This window comes from Armigeres subalbatus, chromosome 2 (genome assembly GCF_024139115.2).
Source record: "Armigeres subalbatus isolate Guangzhou_Male chromosome 2, GZ_Asu_2, whole genome shotgun sequence".
Taxonomy (NCBI): domain Eukaryota; kingdom Metazoa; phylum Arthropoda; class Insecta; order Diptera; family Culicidae; genus Armigeres; species Armigeres subalbatus.
In genome coordinates this window covers 272,991,454-273,004,531 of record NC_085140.1, presented here as the reverse complement: position 1 = coordinate 273,004,531, position 13,078 = coordinate 272,991,454, and the positions used below count along the sequence as shown (strand labels likewise).

General features: G+C 42.3%; 1 protein-coding gene across 3 annotated transcripts; it reads left to right on the top strand.

The window, feature by feature from the left end:
- On the top strand, window positions 1–1,787 carry LOC134216357 (glycerate kinase-like). 3 transcript variants are annotated; one of them, XM_062695264.1, is made up of 2 exons: window positions 1–130; window positions 198–1,787. In XM_062695264.1, exon 2 carries the CDS (start codon window positions 230–232, stop codon window positions 1,757–1,759), a length of 1,530 nt encoding a protein of 509 aa, XP_062551248.1. In that variant the 5' UTR covers window positions 1–130; window positions 198–229; the 3' UTR covers window positions 1,760–1,787. The 3 variants fall into 3 exon arrangements, with proteins under 3 accessions (XP_062551248.1, XP_062551250.1, XP_062551249.1); XM_062695266.1 differs by having other exon boundaries at window positions 20–46; XM_062695265.1 differs by having other exon boundaries at window positions 48–138.
- Window positions 1,788–13,078: the final 11,291 nt, after the last annotated feature.

The following is a 13,078-nucleotide window of genomic DNA, read 5'->3' as shown; positions in this document are numbered from 1 at the left end:
GTCGATGTATATGCGCAATGTTTTGGTTAAAAATTGTTTTTCAGAGGTACCATTTTCACTCCTAAACTTGTTAATGTTGTCTAGAGTTATTTTTTTCCTTCAGCTTTCTTATCTTATCTTCTTTTTGTAGGTAATAACGTAAGCGGTTCGATGGATTTCATAACAATCATAATAATCCTAAAATTTCTGAATTTTAGTTCAGTGCTCCGCCGAGGTTCCTTGTGTATCCATGTTACCTTTGCTTCGAAAACATTCAAATCACATATCGGTTGGATATCGACGCTCGCACGTGGGTGCCAATATGGATCATCATATTGATACTCTCAACACATTGTTTAACCAAGCAGTAAACTCAGTCAGGCCGAAGGCACTATTTGAAACATATCTTAGGGGAGATTCAATCAACAATCAGCTTCATATTCCGAATAAACGCTATCATGTAATTGGCTTTGGCAAAGCGGTACTCGGAATGGCGGTTCAAATTGAACGCATACTCGGCGATAGACTGTCCAGCGGTTGCATTAGCATTCCAGTGGGAACCCTTGATCGATTCAAAGGGGACTCCGATTTCCAACTCAACAGAAGTACAAGAATTGACGTTATCGAATGTGCTCGGAATAACCTACCTGATACAAACGCGCTCGAAGCTGCTCGCAAAATCAAATCATTCGCGGAGGCTATGACCGACGATGATGTTCTTTGTGTGTTAGTGTCCGGAGGAGGTTCTGCTTTGCTGCCACTGCCGAAACATCCCGTAACTCTGAGCGAGAAATTGTCTGTGATAAAACTGTTGGCCTTAGCAGGGGCAACAATTGAAGAGCTGAACGCAGTACGGATTCAATTGTCGGATGTCAAAGGCGGAAAGCTGGCATTAGCCGCCAAACATTCGCACAAACTACTCAGTTTTGTAATTTCGGATATTGTTGGGGATCCAATTTCACTGATTGCGAGTGGTCCAACAGTTAAAGCTAGTATTAGCAATAAGGAGGCGTTACGGATATTGGAAAAGTATCAGTTGAGTGATAAGATTCCCCATTCTGTAGTTGAAATGTTGAATAATGTTGATAAAGAACTGGTGGATGTTCCTGGTAATGTTCATCTTATTGGATCCAATAAAATTGCAATCGACTGCCTCACCAGTGAAGCATCTTCGTTAAATCACATTTCAGTTCTACCATTAACATCATGTATTGAAGGAAACGTAGAATCTCTGAGCCAAAAATACATAGAATTGATTATTTATATCAGACAATTACAAGGAAGCTTTATTCAAAAATCATGTTTCATAGAAGCTGTTTCTGTGCTTGGGAAGTCACTACACTATGATAGTGAAAAGGCTACAGAATTAGCTGAAACAATTGGCAATAACTTTGGGAAAGATTTGCTTCTAGTTTCTGGAGGCGAACCAACCGTAATTGTTCAAGGGAACGGAAAAGGCGGAAGGAATCAAGAACTTGCTTTGAGATTCAGTCAGAAGTGCTATCAGATGGAAGGACTTCAGGATGTGCTCCTACTTTCAGCCGGCACGGATGGAATTGATGGACCAACGGATGCAGCTGGAGCAATCGGAACCGCTGATGTCGTGAAGCAGTTTTCTGCACTGGCCAGTGAAAAGTGTATAGTGGACTTCATCCAGGAGAACGATTCAAACACACTCTACAAATTGGTTGGGAGTGGGAAGTATCATATTGTAACAGGCCATACCGGAACGAATGTCATGGATATTCATATGTTGTACATACCTTGGAAGAAAGAATAAAATATAGAATATTTTGTGGTAAATTGTACACTATGTCCATTGCATTGAAAATGGTTTGAAAATCCCCATGCAAAACATCATGCACCAATGTGTTATGCTTGAAAACTAAGATTTGTACTAACTGACAATAGATTTCCTTTTGCTGTCATCGTCTAGTCTCAAGAACAGTTTAAATTATATTTTCAGCTCGTCATACTTCCACCGTTACGATTAACACAGTTCTGTAACCTACGGATCACATTGTGCCTTAGGGGCCGTACACTAATTATGTAAGCAATTTTTCCGGGTTTTTCAACTCCCCCTCCCCCCATGTAAGATTTTTCTCATACAAATCATTTTTTATTTAGGGGAACTGTTCCGATCTCCATCTCACTGTACATATATCCATCTCATCGCTAAACAAAGAAATACGGCACCAAGTTCGTCGCTTCTTTTTGTCAACATGCGTGCTCACTGCTGGAAAAATCACAAAAATAATAAACAAACCAAATTCCTTTCCATTGCTTTGTTTTTGATGGGATGGAAATAGGAGCTATGAGATGAAGTGGCGAACCGTTCCCCTATATGGAATGAAAGAAAATGGCAAACACCCCCTTCCTCGCTTACGTAATTAGTATACGACTTATTAGTGACTTCCTTTATATTTCGCAATTGAGCATGAGCATTATGACGGTACATTTCGTAGTTGCCGCTCCGTGATTGACTAGAACTTGAATTGTACAGAGAGCCAAATAAATGGGGCTTGGGATTAGCTACTTTTTATTTATTTATTACCAGACTAGGCCCGGAGTGGCCTGTGCTGCACATAAAAGTCTTCTCCATTCAGCTCGGTCCATGGCTGCACTTCGCCAACCACGCAGTCTGCGGAGGGTCCGCAAATCGTCCTCCACCTGATCGGTCCACCTCGTTCAGGTCTCGTGTCCTTAGAGAACTACCGGTCTAATAAGCGTTTTGTAGATAGTGAGTTTGGTACGGCGGCGAACTCTATTCGATCGGAGCGTCTTGCGGAGTCCCAAGTACGTACGATTTCCAGCCACTATGCGTCTTCGAATTTCTCTGCTGGTGTCATTTTCGGCAGTCACCAGTGAGCCCAAGTACACAAATTCTTCTACCACCTCGATTTCGTCACCAGCGTTCAATCCGTTTAGCTTCGTTTTTCAGTCTGATGTAGGCTTCCTCCATCTCTCAAAGTTACGTGCCATGATATCAATGTCGTCGGCGAAACCAAATAACTGGACGGACTTCGTGAAATTCGTTCCACTCGTGTCAATCCCTGCCCTTCGTATTACTCCCTCCAAAGCGATGTTGAATAGCAGACACGAAAGACCATCACCTTGCCGTAACCCGTTTCGAAGGGACTCGAGAATGCCCCTGAAACTCGAACTACGCACATCACCCGATCCATCGTCGCCTTGATCAACCGTATCAGTTTATCCGGAAATCCGTTTTCGTGCATTAGCTGCCATAGCTGGTCCCGATCGATTGTATCATATGCGGCTTTGAAGTCGATAGATAGATGATGTGTGGGCACGTTGTATTCGCGGCATTTCTGCAATACCTGACGTATGGCGAACACCTGGTCTATGGTAGAGCGTTCACCCATAAATCCTGCCTGGTACTGCCTCACGAACTCTCTTGCAATTGGTGTTAGTCGGCGGCATAAAATTTGGGAGAGTACCTTGTAGGCGGCGTTCAGCAATGTGATTGCGCGGTAGTTGCTACAATCCAGCTTATCGCCCTTTTTGTAGATGGGACACACGACACCTTGGATCCACTCCTGCGGCAGAACCTCATCATCCCAAACCTTGGTAATCACCCAGTGCAGCGCTCTAGCCAGTGCCTCACCACCGTGTTTAAAAAGCACTCCTGGTTATTGGTCAACTCCAGGGGCTTTGTTGTTTTTCAGCCGGCTGATCTCCTCCTGGATTTCCTGGAGATTCGGAGCCGGAAGTCGCATGTCCTGCGCACGTGCTCCTAGGTTCATTACCATACCGCCACCGTTGTCTGGCATATTGCCATTCAGGTTCCCGTTTATGTCCTTACACATATCAGGCTGTGGCACGTGGCCCTTACGTGAACGGTTCAATTTCTCATAGAACTTTCGTGCGTTATTAGCGCGGTACAGTTCCTCCGTTTCTCCACGGTCTCGATCTTTCTGCTGGCGCTTTTTCCTCCGGAAAATCGAGTTTTGTCTGTTCCGCGCCCGTTTGTATCGTGCCTCGTTGGCCCTCGTGCGGTGTTGCCCATGCTGCATTCTTCTCCTCAACTAACTGCTCGCATTCGCCGTCATACCAGTCGTTTCTCTGATCCGGAGCCACCGTGCCTAGTGCAGCGGTTGCGGTGTTTCCAAATGGCGGATCGAATATCTCTCCAGCCATCTTCAAGAGATGCTCCGTTGGGAATGCCACTTCCAGCTGCTGCGCGTAGTCTTTTTTATTATTTTCTTTTCTTTTTATTATTTATTGTTACATTCATCGGACATTTTTGACGTAAACTACGTCTAAGGGGAAGCATCAGATACAGGGTGCAAAATGAAAATTTCCAAATTGAGGACCGTCACGAAATCATGTAAGATTTCAAACGGTAATAGCGTCTTTATCTTTAGATGGATTTTCGACATTTGCTTATCAATCGATTCGGAAACTCTCCAGCAATTTGCCAATTCTATTGACACTATTGATTATGAAAGTTAAACTATTGAAAATGTTATTTCTTTCCAAACCGGGTGAAAAATTCAATCCCGTTCATAAATCCCCAACACGGACATCAGATTGCAGTAACGTACGGGCCTTTTGATCCACTGCTTCGTTTTCCCTGTGTATAAAAAGCCCCGTGTTTCGCATGCGCGCGTCATTTTCATTCTGCATGTCATGTCACGATTTCGTTCGCACGGGAGGGCTCGTTGATTGAGATTTATGAGTGATGATGCGGATGAAATTTTTCGTCAGGTGGTGATGGCGGTCGTGGCAACAGCAGTACATCTTTTCATCCGTTTTCCCAACAGCATCGTTGAATCTGGCAATCAACGTCGTGCTGTTAATGAGGCACATAAGTGGAAATGAATCGGTTCTTTTCAGGACCACCATTATGTTTGGGAGGAAGGTTAAGTTGAAATATTTTTTTGACGTAAACTACGTCTAAGGGGAAGACTCAGATACAGGGTGTAAAACGGAAATTTCCAAATTCGAGACCGTCGCGAAATTAGGATAGATTTCAAACACTAATAGCGTCTTTATCTTTCGATGGATTTTTAATCACTTACTCCGCAGAAGTCGAATGATGGATTGAATCTTATGAATTTTTGCGTTACTGCTGCCGATTTATTGCAAGAATCTCATGAATTTACTCACAGTCAAACCAATTTCCTCCAATGAAAAATTTAATGCCCTGAAAAGGACAGATTTCAGATCATGCGGATTTCTAATCACCAACACAACAGCAACCATTCGATAGTCAGAATATCACAAGAGTATTTCACTCAAATGCAGATGCTGGCTCTATGGTTCTACCGCTACACTGCAACAGATTGCCATCGTCGATTCTCTGTCACAACGATCCTGTTACGAGCACTACCTACGCCATCGCACAGTGGTTCCCCCATAGGTCATAAATCCAAAAACATGACTTCATCGAAATTCAACAAGTTATTCCCAAACTGCTGCTATATGGTATACTATATAAGATGCAATCTCCATTTTTATAGAATTTGAGCTAATTTGCTCTGTATAAGGCATCCAGTTATATAAACTATGCTTGAAAATGTTGGCATACCTCAGGAAATTTATGTTTTACCTTTGAATTTTCTCTTGAAATATCCTCTGAGTAAATATTTACACTCTAATATGTCATCTACATGCTATTTCAGCTGGGACCGTCCGCAACCAAGCAAATGGTAAACGAAAAACTCTACTGTGTTTGATGAACGGATTCACAATTTTCTTCTGAATTTCATTATTATCATCCACCAATAAAATATGTTTCCCCTTCAGATCCCCTCCAGAAACATTCTCTGAGTAAATATTTACACTCTAATCTGTCATCTAAAGGCTATTGCAGCTGCGACCGTTTGCGACCAAGCAAATGGTGAACAATTAACTTTACTATGTTTCTTCGACGGAAACACAATTTTCTTCTAAATTTTGTTATTTTCATCCTTTACGAAAATATGTTTCCCCTTCAAATCCCCTCCAGAAACATCCTGTGAGTAAATATTTACACTCTCATCTGTCGTCTAAAGGCTATTTCAGCTGCGACCATCTGCGACCAAGCAAATGGTAAACAAATAACTTTACTATGTTTTATCGACTGAAACACAATTATCTTCTAAATTTTGTTTTCTTCATCCCCCAAGAACGTGTGTTTCCCCTTCAAATCCCCTCCAGAAACATCCTCTAAGTAAATATCTACACTCTAATCTGTCCTCTAAAGGCAATTTCAGCTGCCACCATCTGCGACCAAGCAAATGGTAAACAAATAGCTTTACTATGCTTCTTTGACGGAATTTTCTACTCAATTTTGTTATCTTCTTATGTAGAAGAAAGTATGTTTCCCCTTCAAATGGTAAAAAATTACCAAAATTGATGAACACGAGTATTATGTTTTTTATCATGGTCAACTTTTGTGAGACAGAAAAGCATGTTTCTCCCCGATTTCCATTCTCAGACATCTTTGAGAAGATATTTAAATTTTTAGCTGTCGTTCAAGAGCTATCTGTGTGCAGATTATTAAATAGTATATCAAATATGGATAATTTATGTGAAAATATATTATATTTAACTTTAAATTCATATATTAAACCTTTTTGCCTTTCTCATATACTAAGTATATGTGCCCGGATGACCCATAGTATTAGATACCAGATGATACATGTCTGTGCGTGTGTATGCGTGTGTATGTAGCGCGCAAAAAAACTCACTTTTTTTTAGGCACTTATACTTTTAGACCAACATTTGGATAGGGCGTAACAGCCAATATTTATTCCTTCTGATTCTTCGTCTACATATGTAGCTATGTATGTGGACAAAGAATCAGAAGGAATAAATTTTGGCTGTTGTGCCCCTTTCAAATGTTGAACTAGACTTAAGCGATTTGTTCGTGTTTGTTTTCAAATAAAAATTGGCCAGATCGCACATTGAGTCTAAAGTGATGGCAAACATACTATTTTTTATATTCACTAGAAAGGCATTAACACCGCTTGGTGGATTAAACATGTCTATTTTCGTTTACTACTTTAACAATAACAAGCATCTCCCCACCCACGCATCTTCCTCAAGAATGTAAATTAAACGTTGTTTGTTGGATTTTTGCATATTAATACTGAAATCGGCTCCGTAAAGTATGATAATGACTGAGCCTACCAAATAATCAAAAAATAGGCTGTTTAACCAGAAAAATACTAAAAGTACACTATTTTACCGTATAATTTCCGTAATTTATATTTATGACCGCCCTTCTACGGGAATGGAACCACTGTGCATGGGTGGGAATGAAGAGCGTGCGTCAGAAGAAGAAGCTGCAAAAATGTAATTGCATGGATGGAAATTAAACCTGAAACAAGTAGCAGTCTATCTACTAAAATAATAATCTTGAGGGGAAATTTCACTGGTATTGATGCTATCTATGCGAATAAATTTTTTTAGCGTCCCTGACGCACGGTCGTGATTCCGCCACCGACGGAAACTATCAGCCATCACCAAGCGATTAATATGAACTTTGATCAAAATTCGTCTCGCCTCAAATTATGGCTTAAGAGCTGCTTTAACTGATTACATTTCAGACGCAACCGTTGCAGAAATAAACACCACCGTAGCCGCCTTCGTAGAGACACGCAAGAAAATTCCATCTGAGTGCTGTTGATGCTGACGACGACGACCACGCGACCCACACCATCGCCAGGAATAAAATTTCCGGTAGGAGCTCCGCCGATGCCGAAGGTGGTACCATGGTCTACTCTCCGCGACATCTCGAGCGATATGGCTCGCGCGCGCGGAAGAGCTGCTTTCTTGTAATCAATAAAGTTGAACCGATAGCCCCCCCCCCCTTTGGTAAGTGTGTGACGGTTACACAATATTTGCAGACATACCGGACAACAAAGAGGCGGGACTAATGAGCCATCTTTATTGATGATAAGAAAACTGCTCTCCCCCGCGCGCGTGGCATTTCATTAGAAATGTCGCGGGTGGCGGTCCCAGCATCGGCGGAGTTGGTGAACGAATCAATCGGTTCTTCTCAGGGCAACCATCCTATGCAAAGGAAGAGGTGAGGCGAATATTGTTCAAAGAGCAAATTAACCACTTGGCGACGCCATAATGTTGCCGTCCGTAGCAGAATCACGAGTGCGCCCCGGAAGGAGATGCTACAAATATGAATTCGTATGGATGGCATCAGCGGCAGCCAGGTGAAATTTTCTCAATATCTTATTTGATTTTGTTCTTCTTCTTCTTCTTCTTATTGGCATTACATCCCCACACTGGGACAGAGCCGCCTCGCAGCTTAGTGTTCATTTAGCACTTCCACAGTTATTAACTGCGAGGTTTCTAAGCCAGGTTACCATTTTTGCATTCGTATATCATGAGGCTAGCACGATGATACTTCTATGCCCAGAGAAGTCGAGACAATTTCCAATCCGAAAATTGCCTAGACCGGCACCGGGAATCGAACCCAGCCACCCTCAGCATGGTCTTGCTTTGTAGCCGTGCGTCTTACCGCACGGCTAAGGAGGGCCCCGAATATTTGATTTTGTTGCAGCTTGTGATTGGGAAGGCGGATTATCAACAATCAATCGAAAGATGGAAATGGAGACAGTTCAATCGAAATGATGCCGTCAGTAGCGAAATCACGAGTGCGCTTGACGCGAGGTCTTTGCAAAAACGTGTGTGCGTCTTCAGTGATTTAACGGTAGTTATCCTCATTTCTAAAGTTTAATGGTTTAAAGTTAAAAGCACAATTAAACCTGATAATTAAAATTTAGAAATACCCAAGTTTAGTTAAGCTCGTTTAGAATATTTTTCGAAAAATTCGACAAAGAACAATGAATTGAATATAAACAAACAAAACAAAACTACTCATGTTATACAAAATTCGAGAATTCAATAAATTTGTTTTAATTACATAAATATATTAGTTCCTTTTAGAAAGTAAATTTCATAAGAAATCCAAAGAGTAATTTTGTAATACTCATGGATAATGGCACTAGATTCTTCATTTCACCAAACTGTTTCACGTAGTTTACGTCGGGCGGTCGTGTCTTGTACACAACCCTTATGATTTTTTTGCTTACATGAACACTTATTTGTTAAAAAAATGTATATAAATAAAATTAAACATTCGACAGTCGATCTCGAAAAACTTTAGCACTAACATTGAAGTCAAATAAATAATAATACAAATTGAACAAAGAACACATAGATTTAATTGGTTCGTTCTGTGCATAATCTGTCCTGTGTTGTTGAAGCCTCAAAAATCTCCGTTGTCTAAGTGGCCGAAGGACAATATTCATGCCGATTTGAGCGAGAATCCATGGCGCATCCAGTTCGCCCAGAAGAGTTTTGGCAACAAATGTGGCTCTCATATCGTTCCCTCTCTTCTGCAGTGTATCCATAGCGAATTAACGGCATCGGCTCTCATAAGGTGGCAGATCGTTGGGTGTTTGCCAAGGGAGAAATCTAAGCGCATACTTTAAAAACTTTGATCGAATTTTCTCAATTCTTTCGATTCAGACATTATGAACATGACTCCATACCACAACTGCTGTTTCAAGTATAGACCGAACTAAGCTAAAGTAGAGTGACCTCAGGCAGTATGGATCACGGAATTCCGAAGAAATCCGGAAGATAAACCCTAAATTCCGATTGGCTTTATTGATGACGTGGCTGTAATGTTCACGAAAGTTTAATTCCGAGTCTAGCATAACGCTGAGGTCCTTTACGACGCAGCTCCTTTCTAATGGTTCGTTTCCAATGTGATGGTCCCACACGATGGGAGATTTTTTCCTGGTAAATGATATGATGGTGCACTTCTTCACACTGATGACCAGGAAATTACGTTTACACCAATCCACAAATTTGTCGATGAACATTTGCAGCAACCGACAGTCGTCTGGTGACTTAACGAGCCAATAGATTTTGAAATCATCGGCATAGATAATTTTGCAATTTTGGGGTATGACAAAACATACGTCGTTGAAAAACAAGGAGAAAAGCAGCGGCCCTAGATTGCTGCCTTGTGGTACGCCGGAGTTGTTGCTGAAAGGTTCGGACCCAGTAGTTCCCAATTTCACGGTCAGCTGTCGGCCGATAAGGTATGACCCACCTCACAAAGTTAGTCGCCACTCCTAAGCGATCTAATTTAGCCAGGAGAATACGATGATTCACTCTATCGAAGGCTGATTTAAGATCCGTGTAGACCGAATCTACCTGAATTCCAAGCTCCATAGATTTCAAGCACAGTGAAGTAAATTTGTTGCTATTGATCTGCCAGGAAAGAATCCATGTTGATCTGGTGAGATATACAACTTTGCAGATCGAAATAACTCGGTGCTTACCAAAATTTCAAAGACTTTGGATCCTGCACTCAGTGAAGTCACACCACGGTAGTTCGATATGTCTCGCTTGTTTCCTTTTTTAAATGCTGGAAATATGATGGATTTTTTCCAACACACCGGAAACATCGCCTGAGCCAAAGATTTATTGTAAATTGCTCTCAGAGGCCCACAGAGAACGGTATGACATTTAGTCAGCACAATGGGCGGAATCCCATCTGGCCCAGGGGCATAGGAAGGTTTCAATTTCTTAATGGCTCCCAGAACATCTTCATCATCAAACTCACGAACGACTGTATGTAGTGCCCCTAACGGAACAGCCCTTATGGCGCCATCAATTTAATCTCTGCTAATCACACTATTATCGAAAGTGTCTACCGTCTTCTTCTTCTTCTTCTTCTTATTGGCATTACATCCCCACACTGGGACAGAGCCGCCTCGCATCTTAGTGTTCATTAAGCACTTCCACAGCTATTAACTGCTAGGTTTCTAAGCCAAGTTACCATTTCTGCATTCGTATATCATGAGGCCAACATGATGATACTTGTATGCCCAGGGAAGTCGAGACAATTTCCAATCCGAAAATTGCCTAGACCGGCACCGGGAATCGAACCCAGCCACCCTCAGCATGGTCTTGCTTTGTAGCCGCGCGTCTTACCGCACGGCTAAGGAGGGCCCATACCGTCTTGTAGCCGCCCAATGTTTAGCCGCGGCGGACGACTCCGACGCGTGTTGTACGCCGTCGAGAGTTTTGAGCGCAGACATACTGCAACGAGGTAGTGGTCGGATTCAATATTTACACTGCGGTAAGTGCGTACGTTCGTGATGTCGGAGAAGAATTTACCGTCGATTAGAACGTTATCGATTTGGTTTTCCGTTACTTGATTAGGTGATTTCCATGTGGCCTTGTGGATATTCTTGCGGGGGAAGAAAGTGCTTCGGACTACCATTCCGCGGGAGGCTGCAAAGTTAATGCATCGTTGGCCGTTGTCCTTCGATACGGTGTGCAGACTATCCAGTCCGATGACCGGTCTATACATTTCCTCCCTTCCTACCTGAGAGTTCATGTCACCGATGACGATTTTGACGTCCCGCAGTGAGCATCTATCGTATGTCTGCTCCAGCAGTGTATAGAACGCTTCTTTCTCGTCGTCGGGTCTACCGGTTGATGATGCTATAGTTGAAGAAACGGCCTTTAATCCTCAGCTTGTACATCCTTGCGTTGATTGGCTACCACCCAATCACGCGTTGGCGCATCTTTCCCAGCACTATGAAGCCGGTTCCCAGCTCGTTGCACAATGGGGAAATCTGATTTCAAAGGTGGAAAAAATTGATAACTTTCTTCACGAACAACTTACAGAAGAGATCTAAAGAGAATTTGGCAAAGAATTCATTGAGTGCTGTTTCATGGACGTGGAATGCTTCTGTATGCAGTTATTAAGCTCGTTTTGCCCTAATGCCCCATATATCGCGAGTTTCCAAACTATTTGTCATTTTATCTTTAAGACATTGTGCTAAAGTTATGTTTATCTCTTCAGTATGGATCCACAGAACGGTACTAAATATATTTTGTTGGTAAAAGTTGGAAATTTAAGGGATTTTGAAGTCAAATAAGCATCAAAGTACATTTTATGTGCAATTTTAATGTATTCTGTAAAAATAGTAATATTTACAGATAAGTGTTGATACTATTGACTCAAAGTGTTGAACAGATGTTGACAAATGTTTGCTGAACAAAAATCAATTAAATAAATCGTTACACAAATGTTTTATTTGGTTATTTATTGAGTAAAAAACAATTTTCAAAAACTTTTGAATGACATCGATGCCAAACATTTCCAAACCATACCCGATAGCACAACTAGACAAGAATAGTCATATGTTATGAGTCTTGATGTGATCATAGATCGGAGGTGATGAGAGATACTCTTTTTTCTTACCTTTTTGCCCAAATTTGTAACCGTTTGGTTACAAATTGTTGATTTTTGTTTTGTTTTATATCGTTTTATCGGAGCCTTCACGTTTCTCGTGTAATACCAGCAGAACTACCACAGAAGCGTTAGGGTTTGGTACCGCTGTAAAGACATGAGGATGCTCTCAAATATCCAACATGGCATCATGATTCTGCAAATGTCATGTTGGATGAAAAATGCAATATAAAATTAGCGGGAAAATATGGAGGGAAATTGGGTATAAAAGAGTAGCCATTGCCCAAACTCGGCCTCTTAGTAAATCAGGCCTCCATGTGCTGTGAAGTGGAAGTAGAGTGCAGTATTCCAAGTGAACCGCCCCCCCCCCACCCCCCGCCCCTTTTCTAGTTGGAGCTAGTGTGAGCTCCGGGGAAAAAGTGTTCAGGTAATTCCCAATTCTGTACCATAGAACTTGGAATTAATTCCTTTGTGTCCTTTAGGACCTCTTTTTCTACGACGTTTTCGGGCTGCTTTTCCGTCCAGCACACGGCTCGGCCTGCAAAGCCTCCAGGCTTCCGCGCCTATTCCGTCAAGGATTGTGACGTCCTTCACAGGACGATTCCTCGGGCCGTAGGCCCTAATCGTCAAGGAGGAATTCCCCCCTCGGCCGTCCAAGGTGGCTAAGCCACGGCCGGCCGGTCGCGCCTACGAGGGAAGACGCCTGCCTACCATCGTCCAGCAACGCCCGCTGGCCCCGTTGGACGAAGACCGTCCGTTCACCGCTCGCCTCGCTATTCCGGCGAGATTTCTGGTCGCACAGCTCGACAGGAGTCGCTGTGTCATTAAAACTAGGTCACACTTAACAAATTA

What these genes read in the sequence shown, in the direction of transcription:
- LOC134216357 (XM_062695264.1), top strand. Translation starts at nt 230, where the DNA reads ATGTTACCTTTGCTTCGAAAACATTCAAATCACATATCGGTTGGATAT.